At 33.7% G+C, this 25,958-nt stretch overlaps 2 protein-coding genes across 3 annotated transcripts in view; one reads left to right on the forward strand and one right to left on the reverse strand.

Annotated features, from left to right (window-relative positions):
* Nucleotides 1–25,958, reverse strand: part of LOC115891281 (tyrosine-protein kinase Fer) — a 169,624-nt gene that overhangs the window by 134,621 nt on the left and 9,045 nt on the right. For both annotated transcript variants that reach the window (XM_030911731.1, XM_030911735.1), the window contains exon 2: nt 1,764–1,954. In XM_030911731.1, coding sequence (XP_030767591.1) covers nt 1,764–1,954 — 191 coding nt within the window. The remainder of the gene's footprint in view (nt 1–1,763; nt 1,955–25,958) is intronic.
* Nucleotides 16,433–18,346, forward strand: LOC115891305. The gene is made up of 2 exons (XM_030911753.1): nt 16,433–16,467; nt 16,776–18,346. The coding sequence occupies exon 2, from the start codon at nt 16,776–16,778 to the stop codon at nt 17,589–17,591; it is 816 nt and encodes a 271-aa protein (XP_030767613.1). The 5' UTR covers nt 16,433–16,467; the 3' UTR covers nt 17,592–18,346.

Below are 25,958 nucleotides of genomic sequence, written 5' to 3' on the forward strand. Positions count from 1 at the left end.
TTTCTTATTAAAAAAATATTAAAATGGAATCAATGACATTCCCTTACAGAAATTTACATAAATCAACCATAGTAGTGGTTTAGTAGAGAAACAATAATTTCTAGACGTACACTTTGCTAACATTGTTAGCATCATCACTCTTATTATACTCTTGTAAATAGGCATATGAAATCATCAGATAAGCTGACGTGCATTCTCAGTTATTTAATTGGATAACTTATGATACAAAAAATATAAATAATTATAATAATTTATTTAAAGTTGTGCTTACCAAAGTTAAATAGTGATGAGCAATTGCAAGACCCTGTTAGCTTTGGTCTTGCAAACTAATAATCTGAGTCTTGGTATTTCAGGGTCCAGTCTTGATTGCTATTGCTACAAGACTCTCGCAAGTCCATAACAGTCGATAAATAAGTCGATATACCGGATGCGTCTCAAAAGTGGATCACCCCTATAATAATTCTTTCAGATAAAGAAACAAATTGGATTTTGATGTTGGTATAATGGTATATGACATAAATTAGATTGATTTAACGTATTCAATTGTTTTCGCTCACTTCCTGTTTCACCAGAAATGACTACATATTTTGATTTTTTAAATGGCACCGAGAATGGCACCCTCGGTATTTGTTTACTTTATTAGATAACTATTTTCGTTCGTGACAAAATTGTATTTTATATTTCAATTTAGAGTGCAATGACCGTGTTAAAAACACTAATTTATAATCTAGGAGCTTTGAAAAAATAGATTTAATCATCTTTTAAAAGTAAAGTAAAGATTTCAGTTAACGTCTCCTTTTTGGTGCCAGGGCTAATCTGGACGGGGCCTACTTTGTTTACGCGGAATCCGAACCGCGGTCCTCGGCCATATCATGGTCAATGGCCTACCGACTTGGCAAGTGTCTAAATCGACTCTTACTCACGAGATATCCGATCTCATCCGGCCTCGAACCGGCGTGAATGAACAGTGTGTGTCAATAGAGACTTTTGCCTTTTTTTGGACAACAGCACGATACAGAGTTTCGAACCGGTCACCCGTCCATCCACTAGTATCGCCTTACGTCGCTTAACTTCGGTGTTCTAATGGGAACCGGTATTTCAACGTAGCTAGGCCGTTGCCTCACAAATTGTATTTTTAATCATATCTCATTTTTTCAAATGGAACGAAGGTGGCTCATTGGCATATTTGGAAAAAGCATTTACATTATACGAATAATTTGGTGCCACAGACTTGGTATTGCGTGTCAAATTGTCGTTACGAATCGCATGTTGCAATTGCAAATAAATCATATTCGAAAATGTCAAAAGTTGACATCTGATATGTCGTTCTATTCTGAGTGTCATTTTCTATGGAATAAAGTAACAAAATACCGAGGGTGCTATTCAAAAATCAAAAGTTATAGTCATTTCCGGTAAAACAGGAAGTGAGCGAAAACAATTGAATACGTCAATCAATCCTAATTTATGTCATATACTAACATACCAAATCTCGATTTTTATCTGAAAATATAAAAAAGTTGCAGGGGGTGAACTAATTTTGAGACACACACCCGGTATATTCGATAAAAGACCAATACCAAGACTAGCTGTATTCCTCCAAGAACAACACCAATACCGACCCGTGCAAGACCGCATAAAAAGCAAGACCCAGGCCAAGACTAAGATCTCAAGACCAAAATCAATGTCGCTCATCACTAATGCTAAACAATTTTCGATATTCGAAATAGGCGAAACATGTATGAAATATAAATATTGACACTTACTTGACTAAATTGATGAGAAATGCGATTGTGTTCTTCTTGGTATGCCTTTCTAACTTTCCTTTTTTCGGCACAGAGAGCATTTAAGGCATCTACTACTTTATTTTCTACGTTGTCCGCGTTGTGTCTTATAAGTTTTGCGGTATTGTCTAACTCTTCCATCATCGTCTTCCATGTGGCACATACAACACTTCCTGAAACAACATAGAAATACATTCAGATTAAAATAGAACAAACATGAGTTTATTTATTTAATAAACATGAGTTTATTTATACACCCTTCCAAGGTTGGGGTTTAGCCCTACGTGCCCTTCACAGTCAAAAAGCTTGTCTCCGGCTGAGGATACGATATTAAATTTAGTGGTTGAATTTAAAGACTTCGATTGGTTAGAAAATTACGCAGTTTTTAGATTTTTTGCTAGATTGGTGTTATTTTATACTTTCATTTTCATAACGATTTTGCTGTTTTACTTATAGTCTAAAAGCTAACAACGTTTTCAATAGATAATTTTAAGAAAGCTGGTTTTCTTATTAATATATCTTTTGATATGCTCTCCTGAACAGAGTAGATGTTGCGTTCATTACTTCGCATCCATATCTGTATTCAACATCTGTTCACTACTGCCCATCATAAATTCACCCTGTATTTTAGGAACTAAGGAGGCTAGGAGGCTAGGTCCCCCACGGTTGATACCAGTAGAGGCTAGTCTTCTATTTACCCACGCATCTCTTTGACTTGGTCCCGCCATCATAGGATTTGCGTTTTTTGTGAGGTTGTCTTCCCTTGGTCCGGGCGGTTAACCTAAGACCCCCCTACACCCTCAACCCATGATACATGACCAGAGACAGTAGAGGGTGCCAGGTATGATGGACAGGGTAGTCCCTTCGACATCATTATACGTCTTGGTTCAATTCCCTGGTCACGACACTACAGCCGGAGGCAAGACAATGAGATGCTCCTTAGTCCCAGCCAAAGTGCCAGAGGGGATCCCCCCAAGCACCTGACTAGGAGCTTCCCCATCAACGACAAAGTCTCGCATCTCTTAGAGGAAGTGATTTAAAGTGGTCAGTGGCAGTGGCGTAAAATTTCACAGTGCCGAGTGCTGTGTACAGGGTGGGTCAAATTCGACGCTTTTAAATGGAGACACCCTTTTCTATAGGAGATAGACAAAAACTAATATCGGTGTCTGGAGCTCCATTTTTATCAAAAACATGATGGTGAAAACCGCATATCGATATCTGTAACCGTTTCGGAGTTACGGGGTGTTTTTCAAAAATATGCATTTTTAACAAATGGCTGTAACTTTTTTGCTATGGAAAATTTTGTATTTTTATGAAAACATTTCCAAAGCAACTTTTTATGTAGAATTTAAGAGTTATCAACAGAATGATTGATTTTTTATTTGGGGCACCCTCTATATTTTTAATTAACTGAAAAGAATTTAAAATTACCTTTCCAAAAATGTAGCACACTTGATATTTTGTTATAATCCCCTTCGAAATACAGAATTTTTAAAAGTTTGCCACTTTTAACTAGTAGGCTTTGGACTCCTTATTGATGATATGTCCTTAATGGAACTCGAAAACATATTTTTCAAGCAAGACGACGCACCGCCTCTAAACGTTGAAGTTATCAGCCAATTCCAAGAATAATTGAATAGCTAACCAAGATCCCAGCCTTTGGCCGTCGAGGCCGCATGACTTAGTGCCCATGAATCTAATCCTATGGATATATTTGCGGAAGAATAAAGGTTCCTTATTCTTCTATATAATATAAACAAGAATTAGAAATACTTAGCAGTTATAAGAAGGTATCTTTCACACCCACTGAGTTAATGAATTCCGCGAGAATTGTTCAAAAACTGCCCCGTCTGTCCATAACAGAAGACGGTCGATATGTCGAACACCTGTAGCCAAATATCATGTCTTGGTTTGCTATTTATTTTTATTGTTATTAGACAGGGCCGTATCTGGGGGGGTGTTTTGGGGGTTCAAACCCCCCCCGAAATTATGGCCGAAAATTTTTAAAAAGTAATGATCATTGAGTAAGTAAGAACGAAACAAAAAAAGAACAAGATGGATGAATATCTATGACTAAAGAATACAAGGACATGTAACGCCCATATACGGGCTGCAGCAGAATTTGTGACCTTAGACGCTAACTTTTTAGACATAACGAATGAATCATCAGCTGGTCATCAGCGACAATTTTAGCGATTTTTAATAGTTGGTTGTGTGTAGTGAACTTTGTATAAACTTTATTACAATATTACAAAGGTAATTTGTTCAGCTGTCAAGTGTAAAAGGCGCAATGATAAGAAAGAGCCAGAAGTTACGTTTTATAGGGAAATAAACAGTCCCCTACACCTTTTTAGCGTTTTTTATTGAATTCGATAATTATTTTTCTGATATTATATGTACTTGATATGTACTATACGTCGATACTAGTTATGTACCTTTTGTTAACATTTTAATACGTTTTTTTCGTAATTAATTAGTATGATACCACCCGATACACCATAGGCGTAGTGAAAACACATGATACAAAGAATACAAGGTATGATATTGCGCAGGTTGGTTACTACGTCACAGGTGATAAACGGCACCATTGGTCGGCAAGCTCTGCGCGCCAATTTCAAATTGTCAAAGAGATTGTGTCATCTGTGAAATTTGATTGTGTCAAAATGTGAAAATAATTTTTCAAATGTCAAGCTCGATGTCAAAACATAACTTGGGGTTATGTCCTAATTCTTCCCTATTTTAGGTCTTTTTTTATTAGTGACAATTAGACAATTGAACAATATGGATATTTTTTTGTATGGCGTATGACGTCACAGGTGGTATGCGCAAACTTAACGAAATTGGAGCCGCTATCGATCATACCTTGTTTTCTTTGTACCATGGTGAAAACATATAATATCAAAAATATAAATATCCCTTCAAGCGGCAATGTTAAGTAAAATATGTGCTACGACACTGTTTGGAAGAATGGTCACAGTTTGGTTTCGGGTGCTATTTGTCCTTGTATTCTTTAATCATTGATGAATATACATTATACATCCTAACCTCACTTTTCCACTTTGAAAGCAAATGTCATTTCAATTTTCGACTTTCAACATTCAAGTGTTTAAAACAGCAAAAGTTTGACAAGGACAAGATTTTGAATGTTGTGTGTTTTGCTGGTCATTAACGTGATTAACGTTTGTTATTGTTCTGCTATTAGACAAAGAATTCTTGGACTATGACACTTTAGCGGCAGAACTAGACTTGTGGCGGTAAAAATGGAAGCAGCTACCTGCAGTCGACCGACCTAAAAACGCCATCGAAACGATAATCGGAGTGTAACCAGTGGTCTACACCAGAAAGGTCTTTTTCAACCCTAATGCCGCAACCGCACATGCGGTATTCGGCGATCTCCGATCGGGGCTTCGCCGATTTCCTATGTGTGTGGATGAAGAAGTCGGAGTTCGGCGACCCGATCGGCGACGAGAACGAGCGCTCATCTCTATGTTGTTGCTATCAGAGCCCGCATGTGTGGATGGAAAGGCGAAGTCCGATCACGAGCGTTCGGTAGTTGACGAGCGCTCGGAGTTCGCTAAATGCCGCATGTGCGGTTGCGGTATAAGACGATTAAGGACTTCCTACGTAACTCTACAGGTCAGGAGCGATTGACAGGACTTCCTCTATTAAGCGTACATAGAGAAATAAATATCGATATCGAAGAGGTAGTCAATCGTTTTTCCAGGGAAAAGACCAGTTTATCCTTTAAGATTAATAATTTTACCTGTTACTTTTTAAAATTTTATTTTCAATTAAGATTTGAGTGTAACCCAAAGCGATTTTTTTATTATGCTTTTTTCTAGCAGCTTTTGTACCCCCGAAATCTTGGTCTAGATACGGCCCTGTTATTAGATATAGTTTAAATGTGTGGATGTTGGTTAAATATATTTTGAATTGTTATAAAATTCTGCATCTCTCATAGCAAATATTATTTTAGTTTTAATTGATGCTCATAGCTAGATTTTTTTTGCATTACAGCCGGTGCCGTTCAAAGCCTACTTATTTAAAGCGGGCGAATTTTTATATACTCTTTATCTCGAAGAGGAATCGAGCAAAATATCAAGTATGTTATATTTTTGGAAAGGTAATTTTAAATTATTTTCAATAAGTAAAAATATACAGGGTGTCCCATATAAAAAATCAAATTTTCTCTTGATAATTCTTAAATTATTAATTTTAAAAAAATTATACTTATACTATTAAATTCTATGTAAAAAGGTGCTTTGGAAATGTTTTCATAAAAATACAAAATTTTCCATAGCAAAGAAGTTACAGGGATTTGTTAATAGTGCATATTTTTGAAAAACATCCCGTAACTCCAAAACGGTAACAGATATCGATATGCGGTTTTCACCATCATGTTTCTGACAAAAATTGAGCTCCAGACACCGATATTAGTTTTTGTCTATCTCCTATAGAAAAGGGTGTTTCCATTTAAAAGCGTCGAATTTGACCCACCCTGTACCTTTCGCACTGTGGAGTGCCCTAGGTACCTTGAATATTGAGTCAACAGAGACCGAAACGTTGCCAAGAAATTTATATTTGAGTTTTTATTTGGTCCACCTTCACTACAAATTCAACCCTAAGAAATACAATCAAAAAATACTAATGAAACTATCAAAACATCGATGAAAGTGATGAAACTACTTCTTCTGAAGCCTCTGCATCAATCGAAAGGTCGTCGATGTAGTTATCATATCTATCCTCAGGAATGTCATTAGAGGGTTAGCTTTTGGTAAAACACCTTTACCTCAACGGTTTTCAAGAAATTGCTTGAGATGGAGTAAGTTCCTATTTTGCAGAATTAATTGTTGAGGGCTAATCCGTTTAATCTTTTCCTTCTTTTTTATACATTTCCCTCACTATTTCTTTCTTGTTCATATATTTTATTTATTTATTAATAAATCTTTCAGTGTCAATAAAACTACATGATAACGGAATATGAAACTTATGTTTTCAAGTAGGTACTAAACACAGAAAAAATTACCGTTTGTTGTTTATTTTACAAATATAATGTGTCGACAGGGAAATCCAATCTCTTATCTCATTTTGCTATGTCAATTTATTATAAGGATTTTACAGATGTTTGAGAAATTTCCATAAATTTAAAAATTTTTTTTTCAATATTTGCAGAAAGTTTTGAACGACGCAGCCCATAATAAGAAACCGTTTAGAATCGGGATGACTAAGCAGCATTTTTGGTATGACGTCGGATAAAGGCAATCAATGACGCAATGTCTCTCTCAGGTGGTCTCAAAGGACCGGTACATTGATATAACTTGAAGATTCTACCTGCTGGCGAGGTCAGTTTAAGATGTAAAAGTACTGGTTGTTCCTAAGGCCAATCGAAGTAAAATTGTATTTTCAACAAATATTTTAGTAGTATATTTTAATTGGTTATAATACCTTTATCTTTAAAGATTAATAAATCAGAAAAATTCATAAATACGACTGAAAATCAATTTTCTTTTTATTTTAATATGTTTTCCAAGTTACAATTTTTTATCATATTCCCTATTCACGAATTCAAGCTCAATATGTGAAAAATAGTTACTTCCATAAATACAAAACTTCCAGTACGTTCGTTTTTACCCGGATGTAAGTTTTTTGGCCTACCCTGTAGGTTGTTTGACTCGGAATCATTCAAAATATATATATATATATATATATATATATATATATATATATATATATATATAGTAGTTTAGGCTTTCGCGGCCATCGTTTGAAGAATTTTGGTTTTTCGGGTTATTAGGCCGTCGTCGGTTAGAATTATATATATATATATATATATATATACCTATAGTATATAGTATATCGCTGATATGGTTATCGAACATGCACTACCTGTTGATAGTATTCCCATTTTGATAAGACTTCTAATAAAAAAAATCCCATACGTTGCATACTTAATGAACCACACTGTATATTGGCTTTTTTAACAGAGGTATAAATAAATAGAATTTTTATTTAATCCTAAAATAGAACTAAGATCAAAATTTTACTATATTTGATCTGATAATTATTGTAACAAATGGTTATTTTACATACATACTACGGCCATTACTCGCTGACGAGTATTTGACACGCATCAGAAGATGGTTACGCAAGGCGTTTTCTTTCATGAGCTTTTCTGTGACTGAAAAGCCCGATACGTAATGTTACCTCTCTTCCGCACTCCGGACATTCAAAAATCTCATTGCTTTGTTGCCTCTTTACTTTTTGGCTATTTTCCCTGTTATTCAACAACAGAAAAATCAAGCAGCATAAGTAGTAATAATTAGCAATTGTCAAGATTAAAAAAGCTGCTTTCTGAAGGTATTTAAATAACGGGTTAAAATAATATTTGAAAATGGATAAAAATCTTATCCACAATGTACTTCCCCTAGGAGATGCAAGACCTTGTCGTTGGTGGGGAAGCTCCTGGTCAGGTGCTGGGGGGAATCCCCTCTAGCACTTGGCTTGGTCTAAGAAGTATCTCACTCATCGTCTTGTCCCTGACTGTAGTGTCGTGGCCAGGGAATTGCACCAAGACATATAACGATACCGGGCGGGGCTACGGACAGCCTCAACCTTGGGGCATCGGGGGGCACCCCATTGTATTTTACCCCTTACTTCTACATGCGGGGCTCTGTAGAAGTGGACCGACTGTCCCTAGCGACTCATAGGAACACTATGAGATCTGATAATAATAGTAATAAAAACATCACCGGTGAAGCTGTGAGGAAACCCCTTAGCGACACTGGGAACAGTAACAATGAAAGTTCCAAGGGACCAAACCCAAAGAGAACTACAGGAGAGGTGGCTGACACTTGCGTGAGACCATCCTCCGCAAGTGGCATACAAGCTACCACCTCCTCCAAGGGTCGGGAGCCTACCTCCTACCTCTAAACCCAACAGGCGACACAAGCTACCGTTTCGTCTACCCGGCCTGGGTCGTAGCTCCTCGACTGTGAGGGACACGGGTCTCCGTAGGAAGTCCTGGGACTGTATGATGAGTTATAACTCAAGAAAGGGGGACACAATAGATCTCTAAGGTCGCAGAGATTAACCCCCCTCCCACTTATTCTAAATTCTAATTCTATCCACAATGTATTTGGAATTGAAAGTATTTTGAAACTTCTTAAGACAGGTTTTTTACTATCTTTATTTACATATTATGGAAATAATTATTATTAATATACACGGGTGAAGCTTGAATAAGTGCAAATATTTTCAGGGTATTATTAGATCTCGATAAAAGAAACATATTTTCTCTTTAGCGTTTTTCATATAAGTCGAAAATAACCGAGTTATTTTTTGCTTAAATTTTCAGAACCAGAGGATGTTTTCCGGATTTTCCTTCTTGTGAATTTAATATACTACTTATATTGCCATATTATCAAGAATTTATATTTTTTATTTAAAAAAAAAACAAATTTAAAATAAATCCAAATTTTCACATTTTTTTTAGCGAAAAAAGACGTGTTTCTAGGGTCGAAATATACTACCCCTAAAAATATTTGCACTTATTTAAATCTCACCCTGTAATTGAAAAAATTATTATTGATTATGAGATGCGGGAATTAAAGAGACCTTCTGTTACAAAAAGAAACAATGCAAGACAATGCCTAGCCTTTGCAAACGATTTAGTTATCCTAGTAAAGAGACTGTAAGATCGAACGCAAAAATAAGCTTAGTATTTAATGAGATGAAAACTTAGTTATAGAGTGGTGAAATAGGGATTTTGAGAAAGGAGGACGCCGAAGACGTCTACAAATAAATTCTGAAATGAAACAAGTTTGAAGAAGTAGATACATTCACATATCTAGGAACGGTATTTATAAGGACACCAAATGTGACTCAGGAAATTATGTCAAGAATAATGACAACAAATAAATGTGTAAACGCACTACAGCGAATTATTAAACCAAGAACTCCTATAGATGCTTAAAAGTCAAAATGTACAAAACAATGATACGACCAATAGTACCATATGCATGTGTAACGTGAACGTTCAATGCAACGGAAAATTGAAAGCTGGAGATTTAGGAAAATACTGAGGTAGATTTTTGAAGGAAAGAAAATAGACAACATATGGACCAGAAGAACAAATGTACTATAACAATTATATCGTGCACCGAGTATATCGAGAGTAGCAAGAGCACAAAGACTGAGATGACCAGGACATATTGGCTGAAACTGAAACAAGAGTTCTTAAAATGATAATAGGACGTGAAATAGGTGGAAAGAGAAGGAGGTTTGACCGAGAACCAGATGGAAAAGGAATATTGAAGGTAACTTGAGAAGGATATCAATTAATGAGTGGAGAATAAAGACGAAGGACATATAAATACAAAAAAGAAAAATATAACTAATCAAGCCATGAGCCTTTTAAGCTCTTAGATCAATTTTATAATAAATTATTATTTATCATTGATTGAATGAGGTAAATAATATTGATTTCTAATAGAACTAAATAATACAACATAGCAAATTTCAGCAACAGTGTATGATTACTATGATCATGACTGAAGAAATTTAATAAAATTCTGTAAAGAAAGCCAATGTGGTGTAGGGTATAAGTTTTTTTTTATCGTATAATGTGTAACAGTAACATTTTCTTTGAGTAACAAAAATTGTAAAAACTTCGTGGTCAATGACAATGTTAAGGAAACATCTTCTACGTTTTTAAAATTGGCCACCCATACATTTAGTTTCTAAAATTACGGGCAAAAAAATTAGTATTCAACTTCGATAATTTCTGATGTGTCATTTATAAGTATTAGGAAAACGAATGGATACAAATTTCAGTTTTAAGATTTAGTAGTATTTATTATATTAACGAGAATTTGTTATATTAATAAAGTTACACATTAAAAAAAGTTCTAAATATCATTTGAGCTGTGTTTTTTTAAATTGCCCACTACACTACTTGACCTATTGAACTTATATACTGTGTAAACCAAAAAATAACGGCCTCAAGTAGTTTCTGAAATAACGACCGATTTCCTATAAAATTTTACATAAATATAAAGTAACACTGATATTCATTTCCTTCTCCTTTTAAATTATTTATTCCTATTTTCATTATTAGATAAATATACTATAACCATCGTAACTATAACAAATAAATAATAACACAGAAGGTATATCATGTAAACAATTTGAAATGTGTGCCTACTTGAAACGTGTCGTACCTATTTTATCAATAAAATAAATTAAATGAAACAATCGACTATTGTTGGGTTTTCCTGTAAATTTTTATGCACTAAAATACGGTTAACCGCTTTAATATACTTACACGATATATAAGTATAATTATAATTTTTGTTATCTTCATCTTTATTAAATATATCGTTTATTTTATTTCGTAAACCTGCTGCTTAGTATACATATATTATTTTAAAGGCTACATCTAGCACCAAGAAGACTTTGGTCAAGAATAATTTATAAAAAAATGATCAATTATCTTAGGTTTTTAATTTATTATGGTCTACGGGATTGACTAATTATATTGTTAGGAAAAATTATTTTAAGAAAATTTTCATGTATTTTTTCAAGAAAATAAGAGAAATTTCAAGAATATCATGTTAACATATTCCGATCTCGTATTGAAGAAAGTCACTGTAATAAAAACTGTCTAGGTGTGTCTCAGTGTAACACATACCATCAGGTGTCCTCGAAACAAATTGGAATTTTCGTATAATATCAAAAAGTATTTTTTTTCTACAAACGTAATGAAAAGTAAAGCTTTTATATCTCTACTTCGGTGACTAAAATGTCATTTTACATTTGACACTGGTGTAAAAAAAGCAATGTAATTTTCAATTTTAGCTTAGTAAGTATGTGTTAAAAATATTAAAACATTTAATAATTAATTATTTTTCTTCTGTTTCAGGCCTATACACTGAGAGTTTGCAGTTAAGAACAGGAAAGTGATGTTATGAAATGCTTGTTTTAAATTGGTACAGAGAGCTCAAATTCAAAAGTGAATGCTTAAACCTTCCTGAAGTATATCTAAACATTTCAATAAACTTTATCTAAGAAGCAACTTTCCCACTTTTATGCTTTATAATTCTTCGATCCAATGATTTATAATTCTGTCATATAAAGATAAAAATCGCATTTACTTGACTTACTTCTCACCATATCGGTCAACCGGAAATAATAAGAAAGCAACCTTTTAATGCGTGAGTCCATACAAATGCGTTTCTGCCATGGTAACCTCACAACACCGCAGCATCCTGCAGTTTTCAGATACGATGGGCTAAAAGGATGTTGAGAAACCCCAATTTAGTAAGATACAATCGGATAGTAGCGATAAATGAAATGTTCTCTAGCCGAATCATTATATCATATGTTTAAATAATTTAATTTTTTTAATAAAATATGTATTAAAGTCTCAAATTCTACATATGAAACTACGTCATTGTCTCAAACTTATTAATAAACATTATAAACTCGATCATTTTTTTTTTGTTTTTATTGTGTCGTTGGGTTGTTGGTTAAAAGTAGAGTACGATTAGAGTAGTTTTAATCTTATACTGCTTGGCAATTCGCCTGATGTTGTAACGTTTTCTTGACACAATGCAAACGGCAGCTTTTCGTCTTTGCGAGCAGTCGTAGGTTCGTTATTTATTTTTTTATTAGGTGTTATAATTAATCAATAAAACAATAATTATTGGGCGCCAGGACCTTCACTCAGAAATTAATAGATCTCTTTACTCCAACTTAAATTTATTTATAATTAAAAAAAAAATTAGACAAGGACAGTAATTGATGGATGAAGTTAGGTTTTTAAAAACAGACAAGGAGAGTAATTGATGGATGAAGTACTGGCTTTTGTTAAAGCCCTGAGACTGTATGATGAGTTATAACTCGTTATAACTCAAGAAACGGGAACACACAATAGAGATCTATAAGCTCGCGGTGATTAACTCCCATCCTAAACATTCTACATTCTAGGTTTTTAAAATGAATTAATACTTAAGAATAATAAGTAATCCAAATTTAAATGTATGACAAAAAAAAATAGTATCACTTGTTTTGTTGATCAAAAATCAGTGACATATTAATATTAAATTACGCCAAATAAAATTAAATAAGTACCTCAAACTAACGCAGTTCATGAACCTTGTTGTATGTTAATTTATTATTATAAAAGTTAATTAAATAAATATGTCAAGTGACACCATCACAAAATATTTGACAAGATATTAATATATATATATATATATATATATATATATATATATATATATATATATATATATATATATATATATATATATATATATATATATATATATATATATATATATATATATATATATATATATATATATATATATATATATATATATATATATAAAAAATTGTATATTTAAAATTAAGAAAAATATATTTTAATAATGAAATTAAAAAATATCTAATAATTACATAATTAATTATGCAATTTATCAACAGTAAGTAAATAGGTTTGAAATGAGTTAATAAAAATAAATATGTATGAAATCTGGCCTGATTATCCGGTGCAATTCTAGGCTTTCGCTCGTCCTTCTGGATGGTATGTGGACGTTAGGGGTGGGATCCCCAATCTACCACAGCCTCGAACAGCCCCTTACAATACCACCAGCCATGTGGAAATCAAACATGGATCATAGATACAGGCTCTCGTACCTCAAACCACCAATCACGACATATTACTCGCCATGTAACTGGACGGTAAAATCCTCATGATGCTGAGGGTTTACTCAAAAATTAAATTGTTGACAGGACAACCAAAACCACGTTTAGAAAATCTGTAAAGAGATAAGGTTGAACCAAAAGAATAAAAATGTGATGAAGATCAAACTTACCACAAAAATACCCATGAAAACTTAATATTGATTCCTTCCCCAAATGCCAGGAACCATTAGGACTACATTCCAATATTTAAAATTATAAAAATGTTGAAACTTTTTCGGATGACTTCAGATAAGTATAATTGATGTTTAAGCCACGAAATCTGAATCAAAAATGGTGACTTCCGATAGTCAAAAAGATGCTCTAGTTCTGCGCCGACAATGGCAAGTACGATCAACAGAGTATCCGAAATTAGTAAGAACTAATCCGGTAGGCTGTATGTTATCGCTTTATTAAAAAAACATTACAATGTTTTCTGATGTTCCTTTCAAATATAGGATCGTCAAGAGAAATAGAGGATCCTCCTCAGGTTGGAGCACCAATGAGTCGGTTTTGCAATTGGATATAATCTTGTCAAGTAACCATTCTGAAGCAAATGTTTGTTTTAAAATTGTTTAGTTCAGAATCAAGAGATTCTTAGTCACTACTGTCTATACCTCTTTTGGTTGCTTCAGAATAGTTCAACTGAGAATACTGTCCCGTATGTGTGGGTTTTTTATATACAGATATACTAGTAGTGCTAATATTTCAACTTTTATGGGACGCGCCTTTCGCTAACCATGTTAGTATCATCAGCAGATGATAAAAACTAAACTAATACATACAAATTGAGCGTTTATATACTCTTTCAATTGGCTCCAAGTAGGCGTGGCAAGAAACTAGAGCAGTCTAGTTCATACTATCTTTACATTTATTAATTCTGATGCTCTCATATGCATCTAATTGCCTGTAATTTGAGACTTGTTTAATTAATTTTAACTTATAAATATCTATACAATGTGCTGTATCAACAATATGTTCAGCAACGCAAGATTTATCCGGTCTATCATATCTTATCTGAGCTATATGTTCTGTAAATCTAGTTAATATTGATCTCCTAGTTTGCCCAACATATTTTTGATTACAATCTTTACATGAAATTTAATAAATACCCGACCTTTCCAGTGGAAGTGTTTTATCTTTAGGATTACCTAATAATTGCTGCAATTTATTAATAGCGTTATTCACAAGTTTATAATTGACATTCTTATTTTTTTTTAAACCACGGGATAACTCTATATCAACGGTATTGAAAAATATTTTGGCGTATCTTTCTTCACTTGAAAAGTCGAATTTTCAGAAATCGCAAACTTATACCTACGTTTTCCAATTATTTTATCAACTAATGCTAATGAAGAAGCATAATACCCATTACACTCAGCTGCATTCTATTTTTTTATGAAATTTCCATTAAGTTGCAATAAAAGTTCCATAAAGAGCCACTGAGGCACTTATTGCCTTACAGCCAACTATAACTGCATTATATAAATGCCCCTTATTTTTTCAACAAATTTCAGTACAATCCATTTAAATCGACTTGGTTCAATAGTTTATTCACTCTATAAATTCAAAACTTTAATCTTACATTATTATGGTTACAACTGAATAATGGTAGAAGCTTTAACGGAAACCGAATATTTATTATCGGTATTATTTTCAAACTGAAAAACCTAGGTCAATAGCCTGCGTCCTTCTATGTATTACAGGTTCTGCTAATAAACAGCTGAATGCAAATTTGCTTTAAAATGTTGCGCAGTCTAATATAAAACTACTTATATTAATATATCCTTATAACAAATGATTTTAATTTTAATTTTACCCCAATTAATAATTAATACATTATAATTATTTTATTATTTATTTCACATACGCCAGAAGCATTCAATAAAAAATATAATTAGAAAAGATTTACATGTACTCACAGTAATACAGTAATAAAATAATAATAAAAGTCAAGCACAGTCTAAAATTCGTTTTTAATAATCATTAATTTCTAGCTTGATTTTTAAACTTACTTACTTACTACAAAAATAAAGTCGTACCCATTCCCACTTCTGGAAATTCTATTTGCAGGGCAATTTTGTGAATATATAAAGGCAGTGGCAGCACGTATTCCAATGTAATGGGTGTAGCATAGCCTTGGAAAAAAATTAACTTAACCACACCCAAAAGAAAATTATTTTCGGGCTAGCAAATCGGCAATACATTCTTCCTGACAAAGACAAATACAGGGGTTAGGCAGGGATGTGTCTTAGCTCCTCTCCTATTCAACATATTCATGGCAGCACTCTCTATTATAGTGGACAGCAAACTGCAGGAAAGAGGAATGAGTGTTAGCTACAGGCTACAGGTGCTACAGGTATTATAGCGGTCTGTTCTACATAAAAAATACTCACAAAATACGTATAAATACGGGCTTATTCTTAGACTCACAAAATACGTATAAAAAATAAAAACACGTATAATATTCATCACAGAACTTCAATACGCTGATGACTGCGCTCTAATTGCAAAAACGTTACAGCGTCAGAAGAGTTTTAACCCTCCATTTAATAAAAAAAATAATATACAGGGTGTTCCATATAAAAAATTGATCAATTATTTTATATTTTAGAAAGTTTGGCAGAGAATTTTGAATACCCTATATGATTTAGCATTACGATATTTATAGCAAAGTAATTACAGACCATCTAAAAGTAAATACCTAATATAGGTTTGATTTCAGGACAGTTCTTGTATTTGTAACAATTTTTTTAAGGAGGGTTGAAAATATATATTTTTTATTTAGGGTAAAACCGGTAGAGATGGCGCAGCGGGTTAGATGGCGCAGTGCAATATTTCCTTAACGAAATGTAAACCGGCAACGTCGCCATCGCTAACAACCTTCATTTGTCTGAAATAACATGTCCCGTTTATCTCGCGTTGATCATTCGGAGTAAAGGTAAGTAAATTATTAATTTTATATATTACCATACCGCGTTTTTTTCTAGACAATAAGTTATTTAATTATATAGAGGTGAAACTGGCTAAAGTTTTTACTAGTTGTAAAATTATCGCTTTGAAATAAAGGCATTTATTGCTTTCTAACCTCAAAATTACGGACAAGTTATTTGTTGGAGAGCACGTGACTAAGCCATCTTACTCAACACAGTTGGGTTAGATGGCGCACGCCATCTCACCCTACGAGTTTCGCGCCATCTCACCCAATTTTGCCAAAATACTTACCTGAAATCTGTTTTTCTTTTTTAGATGCCAACTAACTATAGACGAAAAGGAAATTGTTCCAGGGCAGCATGGACCGAAGAAATGTTAAAAATGGCAATGCTGGCTGTGCGGTCAGGAAATATGGGAGTGAATCAGGCATCCAGGGAATTTAAGGTTCCTTGCACGACACTTCGTAGAAGACTGGTCAGAGGTGATACTAAAAAGAAAGGTCTGGGCCCGCCATCTGTTCTAGGATTAGAAAATGAGAGGAAAATAGTATTTCATATTAAAAAATTACAAAAACGAGGGTTCTCCCCAACGAGGAAAATTGTTTGTCATATGGCATACCACCTTGCTGAAAAGCTTCAAATTAAACATACCTTCAATAAAGAAAGTAAATTGGCCGGAGATGATTGGCTTAGATCATTTTTGCGGCGGAATTCCGACTTATCTGTAAAAAAGTCAGAAGGTGTATCTCTTGCTCGTGCTCGGGGAATGAACAAAAAAGATGTGGACGCCTATTTTGATTTGCTAGGAAAGACTTTGGAAGAACATAGTCTCTTCGATAAGCCCGGCAATGTATTTAACATGGACGAGACCGGGCTTCAACTGAATAATAGACCTGAACATGTTATTGCTGAAAAAGGGTCCAAGAACATAGCTGCAATAACATCCGGTGAAAAAGGTGTAACAATAACTGTAATCTGTTGTTGTAACGGAGAAGGGACATTTATACCACCAGCTTGCATATTTAAGGGCAAAAACAAAAAAAAAGAATACGAAGACGAGATGCCCCCTGGATCCGTTGTTTATATGTCTCGAAAATCAGCATACATTAATACATCCATCTTTCTAACATGATTACAGACACAATTTGTTCCTAGAAAGCCTCAAGGCCACGTTATTCTTATTTTAGATGGCCATGCGTCGCATTGCAGTTCAATAGAGGTTCTAGAGTACGCTGAAGCAAACGATATTACTTTATTATGCCTTCCAAGCCACACAACACAATTCCTGCAACCTTTAGACCGTGGATTCTTTAAAGCATTCAAAACTTATTACTATGCTGCGTGCAATAATTTTATTAGAACAAATCCCACGAGAGCTCTAAATAGACTACAATTTGGTAAACGGTTAGCGGAAGCGTGGACAAAATCAGCTACGGTAAATAACGGCACGTCATCTTTTCGTGCCACCGGTATTATACCGTTTAATAAAGAAGCTATTCCAGACTACGGTTTTTTAAACGAGAGTGAAAATGGTAGCCATGTCAAAAATGATAAAACTGAAAAAGAAAATAATAGCAAAACAACCGATGAGCGCATAGTTCCTCAAGAAGGTAGCTTTACCCATAATAACCTAGAGAATCTGACAAATTTTGAAGTTATTAGCGACTTTGAAAATAATGAAAACTATAGAAACAAAAATATGAATAAAACACCTGAAAAGAAAAAAGAAACTCCTGGAAAAACGTTGGACATTATTTGTCCAGTTCCTAGTACTTCTAAAGTGGATGTGGTACGCAAACGCAGTCGTCAGCTTGCTGAAATATTAACATCGCCAGAAAACATTCTTAAAAGAAAAACACTAACAGAAAGCCAAACTAAATCTTGCCAGAAAAGAAAGGAGGATACAAAAACACAGTTAAAAAAAACATCTAAGAAAACTCAACAAGAAAAAATAGAAAATTGTAGCTCTTCTTCTGATAGTGACGAACCTCTAGAAAAAGTAAGACATAAACTGTTTTTGCAAAATAAAAAAAGATATTTGGAAAATGATAACACTACTACAAAAAAGCAACGCAGCAATAAAGGGAAGACAAACCAATTCAGAGATTACAATCATTCTTCTTCAGATAGCGACATATCTATTTACTTACAAAGCGATTCAAACAGCAATATTCATGACAACGATGACGAAACTGAGTGCGTTGGCTGTGGAGAGAGCCTACATAAACACTACAAGTCGAGAAGAGTGGTTGCAGTGCGTATCTTACCACAAATGGCTTCATGAAAGTTGCACGAAGTTTTCAAACTACTGGTTGAGGTGTGGCCGACGAGAAAATAGTAAAGTTTAGTTGTTCTTTGTTAAATAAAAACGAGTTTTAATGTTTTCGTTAAAGTTTTGATATGCACCATCTCACCCCCTTAGGGATGGGTGAGATGGTTTTTTCTGTTATTTAGAAATGTTTATTTTTTGCACATTAAAATAAAATAAATTTTTGTATTTTGGTATTTTGACTTTTATTTTATTCAGTATTAATATATAGAAAGGTAAAACCCATTAAAAAATAAAATCCTAATTTTTTATAGATATTTAAAAAACTGTGCGCCATCTCTACCGGTTTTACCCTATTTATTAATATTTCTGACATTATCGAAATATATTTACTCATATCTTAGAATTATGTAAAGTAATCGTAAAGAAAACTAAAAATGCAATAATATACAGGGTGTTCAATTTAAAAAAAATTATCCCCATCCACTCGCACTTTTTTTGAGCCATCCTGTAGAAGTTAAAATATTTTCCTGAAGTACATCCTCGTACATACTTTAGGTTTGCACTTAAACAAAATTCTCATTCCCATGTTTTTTATTCTGGAAGCTACAGACGCTCGACGCACTATTGCCGGACCCTGTATATTACTGCCAAAACCGCTTATGAAAAATATCGTTGAGTGAAAGGCAACATTTCAATAAACTATGTATCATTAGTTGAGCTTTATCTGTGTTAATTAATAGTCTTTTAAATTTAATTTAGGTTTCTAGTTAAATACGAAATACCTACATCAAGTCACAAATATCTGCTAAATATGTTGACAAAGTAGTGACCTAGAAATAATATACCTAATTAACATAAGTCTGGCAACTGGCAAATGATTTAGTTTGAAGCTATGAATATCAAATTAATTAAACATTAAAAAAATATAAATTTATGTAAAAATCAAGACATTTAAAAAATCTTTGGGGTATTTTCTCCATATTTATGTTTAAATTAATTCATTTTCTAATTATATTATTTGAGGCATATACAAGTTTCAATAGTGCATATACAACAGTCTAAAAACTGCATAGTAATTTTCTCCCAATACTAAGAGCTCACCATCAAACGGTATGAAGTACAACTAGTTTTGTTTACAAAAACAAAAACATGTTTTCAGTTTCGACATCTAATTCGAAATCGAGTTTCCGAAACCGCGTATTTTAATCGGAAAATATTATCTATCTGTTGTTTCTACAAGTCTGGTAGACTGACGATATTACCGGGTGCTCACCCCTATAACTTTTTTATTTTTTCAGATAAAATAACGAGACTTGGTACGTTAGCATATGACATAAATCAGGATTGATTGACGTATTCAATTGTTTTTGGCCACTTCCTGTTTCACCGGAAATGACTACAACTTTTGATTTTTAAATGGTACCCTCGCTATTTTTTTACTTTAGTCGATAGAAAATGACATTCTGAATAGAATGACATATCATATGTCAACTTTTGACATTCTCGTTTAATAAAAATTTTCATTTTAAATTTCAATCTAGAGTGCCATAACTATGTTAAAAACACTAATTCTTATTCAAGGAGCCTTGGAAAAATAGATTGGATCGTCTAATGTTTTTAGTGTCTTATCCTGACCAGTTAGAAAATGCTCAAATCGTATTTTTAATCATATCTCAATATCTCATTAGCATATTTGGAAAAGGCATTTTTTACGAATAATTTGATACCACACACTTGGTATTTCGAGTAAAATTTTCGTTACGTACCGCAAGTTATAATTTCAAATAAACCATATGGGAAAATGTCAAAAGTTGACAAGTGATATGTAATTCTATTCAGAGTGTTATTTTTTATCGAATAAAGTAAAAAAATACCGAGGGTGCCATTTAAAAATCAAAAGTTGTAGTCATTTCCGGTGAAACAGGAAGTGATCGAAAACAATTGAATACGTCAATCAATTCTAATTTTTGCCATATACTAACATACCAAATCACGTTTTTTTAACTGAAAAAATAAAAAAGTTATAGGGGTGAGCCACTTTTGAGACGCACCCGGTATTTATTACGTTGGGTGGGTTTTTAATAAAGCAAGGTAATGAGTTCATAAAGCAAACTCGGAAGAAGAAATAAAGGTATTGACAGAGGTCATTAAAAGTTACGATCAGACTCTGAAACTGGTAAAACAATGGCCGACTCGATAAATAATCACATAGAAATATATAGAGAACTATAACTTTCTTTCGCAATGTTATAAAAATGTCCAGTAATGAATTTGTAAACTAAACTTGCTAATTTTTGAAATTGATTAGATTCACACACGAAATACAGACAAACCCACTGGCTAATGGAGTCGTTTCCACCAAAGTAACTCTAACTTTTCCAAAAATGCATGCTTTGATCTTTCTCCCTAGCGACGGCACCTATTGTTGTAGGTGAAGAGTCGTCGACGAACCAAAATCTCCAAAATGTTTCTTATTTTGTAAACTCTAGTTGCTGTTTAGTTGAAAACGACAGTCTCTTTTATGTCGCTGTTTTGTCTGTTTGAAGGAAATCCGCATTGAGACATCCATTGGAACTATTGATGAGATACCTTGTGAGCTAGAGTCGATTTGGACTTGGCTAAGTCGGTAGGTAAGCTGAGTCGGTAGATAATTGGCTATGGACCGCTGTTGTGTGTAGGTCGTAGCGGGGCAGAAGTACGGAGATACCTCCGATTGCTCCACGAAGGATTTTCTCCAGAGAAAGCAAAAGCAAAAAGACTCCTCGAAAAAGGGGAGGGTAGGAACCAAGAAACATCCTGTACGTATTTCCACCAAAGAGCAAGAGAGGGAGCGAGAACCTCTTACCTCTGCTCCGGCTAAGAGAGAAAAAAGCCAGGATGGAAAGCCGTCCACCACCGGGAGGCAAGTAGAGACGTATCACCAGCTTTGCCGCTTTTGCTAAACCAGTGAAAATGACGGTGCTGCCAAAGGTTTACCCAGAGGTTGCACTGACCACTGACCAGCAAACGGCTCTAGAAGAGGCGATACTGCACGAAGTAATAGCGAGCTGGCCAGCTGCGTTTTGCGGGGCTACACTTTCGGGTGAACATGCTCCTCATAGAGTGTGTATTTAAAAAATCAGCGGATTGGTTGTTGGAAATGGCACCTAAGCTTAAGAACTGATAAGGGCCGGGACTGGTTGCAGTGAAGGGAGAAAACATCCCAAAAAGGGCGACCAGTACTTCTTTCTACCAAGGAGCAAGGGGAAAGACACCACTTACCTGCTGAGACTTATCCAGGCTCAGAACTCCAATGCAGGGACATCGAGTGTCAAGAATGCCAGCCCAGACGTTCAAAGAATATACCGTATGATCGAATAAAAACGGTGTCAGCGATGGCTATGAAATGAAGACCGCTGTCATTTTATATGTAAAATTATATGGGAAATGTCATCGATCATCATTTCCAAGCCAACTGGACGCCATTTTTTTTCGATCATACGGTATTACTGTGGTCTGGTTTCTCTAATTAAATAAGGATTTTCTTTTGCATAATACTGTGAATTTTTTTCTGTTATATCTACCAGAATTTGTAAATAGAGTCAGCATTGCATTGTTACCGTTTATTGCAGTTTTAATATAAAAATAGATGCAGTTTTTCTTAAATTATTTAATAATCGACTTGTTTAAAATTGTTCAAATTTGAAATGTGTATTTAGTATAGACGGACCTTTAAAACCCCTATTTACGACTTAGCTGTAAAATTGATAGGGGAGCCAGTATATGGACAGTTCAAAATTTGCATGGGATTTCCTATGTTTCCAACGACAACGATGCACCACCCGGTATAACTTTTCCACCAAATTAATATAAAATAGCTTTATAGTAAAATGTACAAAAACAAACAATTCATTGAACTTGCCAAGCATATACGGAAAAGGTGTAAAATATAACAAAAAATCAATACATAGAGCATAAAAGAATTTTGTTGTTGACATATGCAATTATAATATGTACTGTTAACTAAGCAGAAATGTTCAGGTTAAACGGTATATTTTCTACCATGAACTTTATAATACCTAAGGTAAATATAACACAATAAAATATTCCGCCACTGACATTCTGATTTACTACTTTTGCTGAACACATATACCTGGGCATACGAAGCTTTGGGCCATAAGCTGAGCATCAATAAAACTAAAATCATGTGTACTCCCCCGGAAAATCATAATAATGCTGTAAAAAACGGAGAAGAACTATTGGAATATGTAGCAGAATTCAATTACTTCGGCAGTTTGATTTCGGAAAAGACTAATTTCGACTCTGAAATTCAGCACAGAATTAGCAGCGCCTCAAGAGCATTCTGGAAATTAAAAGACAGGGTTTTCTACAATAATGACTTGAGCACAAAAACGAAACTTGTAGTGCACCGAGGAATAATATTCCCCGCCATGTTATATGGAAGTGAAACCTACCGACGCGGCGGCACATTGAACACGCATTGAACAAGTTGCAACACAGACACCTTGGACAACTGTTAAAAACTGAATGGTATCACCATGTCTAAAACGTATCGGTCCTTGAAAAAGCTAGCTGCGAGAGCGCTGAAATCATGATTACTAAATCCCACTTAAGATGGGCTGGCCACGTATGCAGGATACAAGAAAACCGCCTACCGAAATTTCTTTACGGTGAGCTTGTAGGCGGTAAGAGGAAACTGGGTGGACAACTCAAGAGATACAAAGATATTTTCCATGTAAACTTAAAGAGGATAGGAGACGAATTGTAAACTCGGTTAACAACGATAACCAAAAAGTAAAGAGGCAACTCAAAGTAATGAGATTTTTGAATGCCCGGAGTGCGAAGGGGAGATAACATCACGTATGGGGCTTTTCAGTCATAGAAAAGCTCATGAAAGAAAACGCCTTGCGTAACAATCTTTTGATACATGTCAAATACTCGTCAGCGAATAATGGCAATGATGAATGATGATGATGGTTTACTACTATTAACTTTTAAAAGACAAGTTTTCTCTACTGGAAGCGTTAGATTTGATGCGCTATGAATGATTAATGAATAAAATTCGACTAACATCGCGTAATATTGTTCAATGATCAGATCCAGAAAATATTTATAATAAAATTTTTATTATAAAAGATTTTTAAAAATTGCATTTTAAAATATAGTCTAAAATTTAACGCTAATGCTACTCTTAACCAAAATATTACAACATGCATAGTTCAAAATACCAAAATAATCAAATCGTGTTTTTGTGAAATAAAAATTAAAATTTCATTTCGCAGAGACTTTGTGAGCCAATGTCGATTTTTCTAATTTTAATTTTATTTGTATAACATCCGGTGTTTATTCCGGATAAATTAATTTTCAGTAGAAAGTTTTTATAACATATGATATTTAAGAATGAAGATTTATATTTTATACTAGCGTGAACCAGCGACTTCGTTCGCCTCAAATTAATCATTTGTAAGTGATGATAAAGCAAAGCAAGAATTTCCATTAACATACAAACTGGATAAAATTTTCTCACATTTATGTCAGCATGAGAAAAAACAATATGGCGATATTATTATATAACTTGGTAATATTGAGGGGTAGTTTAATCTCGTTGGAATTTGACTTTCGAAAAATCTATTTGCAAAAAATAAGCTTTTTACGTCAAGCAGTTTAAGCAGAATCGTGGTTAAGAAATTACCCAACTTTTTGGAACACCCTGCATGATTTTTTAAAAAATTTCAAAATATGTAAAAAAACCAAATAAATTAAGCTTGTCCAAGCGTTTTCCCGAAAGACTAACCGTTTTTTAGATAAGAAATATTGTAATATTTGAGGGGCGTTTTCACCCTCTTGGAATTTGAGATTCGAGAAACCCCTCCTTATCGAACCTCTACACCCCACAGTCAATACGTTTGCCAAAAATCAGCTTTAAACGTCAAGCAGTTGAAGCAGAATCGTGATTACTCAATGGTCATATTTTATGAAACACCCTATATAAATTTATAAAAAATCTTAAAATATGTAAAACAACAAAATAAAATATACGTGTTTAAAAGTTTTTCCGAAAAACTCACCGGTTTTTAAATAAAAAATATTTTAATATTTGAAGGATAGTTTCACCCCCTTAGAATTCGCGTTTCGAAAAATCCCTTCTTATCGAACCTCTACACCCTAAAGTCAATCTGTTTTCCAAAAATCAGCTTTTTACGTCAAGCGCTTAAAGCAGGATCGTGATTAATCAATGACCAGATTTTTCGAAACACGCTGTATACATTTTTAAAAAATCTCAAAATATGTAAAAAAACAAAATAAAATATATGTGTTTAAGCGTTTTTTCGGAAACTTGACCGTTTTTTATATAAAAAATATTGTAATATTTGAGGGGTGGTTTCACCCTCTTGGAACTGGAATTTCGAAAAATCCCTTCTTATCGAACCTCTACACCCTAGAATCAACCTGTATGCCAAAATTGAGCTACTTACGTTGAGTGGTTTGAGCAGGATCGTGATTAATCAGTATGTCAGTCACTTAAGGATTTTATATATCAGTATAGATTTAGATAAAGGTCGTTACTGAAGAACAAAACATTGAACATCTGTAAAATTTACTGTATTATAGATAAATGTATTTATTTAATTTTTAATTTATTAATATTTAGTATAAAGATCAGCAATTTCATAATTGCTTATAACTATATTGTAATTAATAAGTAATACTAGATTACTAGATATAATAGGTGATATGCCGTAGAGATTAATAATTTATTAACACAGCAAACATATTTAAAAACATAAAATATAATTTTTTTAAAATGTTAGTTTCTTGAAATACACAATAATTTTAGTACTATACCGGGTGCGTCTCAAAAGTGGCTCACCCATATAACTTTTTTATTTTTTCAGTTAAAAAAACGAGATTTGGTGTGTTAGTATATGACATAAATTATGATTGATTGACGTATTAATTGTTTTCGGCCACTTCCTGTTTCACCGGAAAAGACTAGAATTTTTGATTTTTAAATGGCACCCTCATTATTTTTTTACTTTATTCGATAGAAAATAACACTCTGAATATAATGACATGTCATATGTCAACTTTTGACATTTTCGCATATGCTTTATTTGAAATTATAACTTGCGGTTCGTAACGAAAATTTGACTCGAAATACCAAGTATGTGGTATCAAATTATTCGTAAAAAAATGCTTTTTCTAAATATGCTAACGAGCCACCCT

The sequence above is a fragment of the Sitophilus oryzae genome, unplaced genomic scaffold, assembly GCF_002938485.1.
Source record: "Sitophilus oryzae breed Bouriz unplaced genomic scaffold, Soryzae_2.0 scaffold_1179_pilon_pilon, whole genome shotgun sequence".
Classification (NCBI taxonomy): Eukaryota; Metazoa; Arthropoda; class Insecta; order Coleoptera; family Curculionidae; genus Sitophilus; species Sitophilus oryzae.

What these genes read in the sequence shown, in the direction of transcription:
- LOC115891305 (XM_030911753.1), top strand. Translation starts at nt 16,776, where the DNA reads ATGCCAACTAACTATAGACGAAAAGGAAATTGTTCCAGGGCAGCATGG.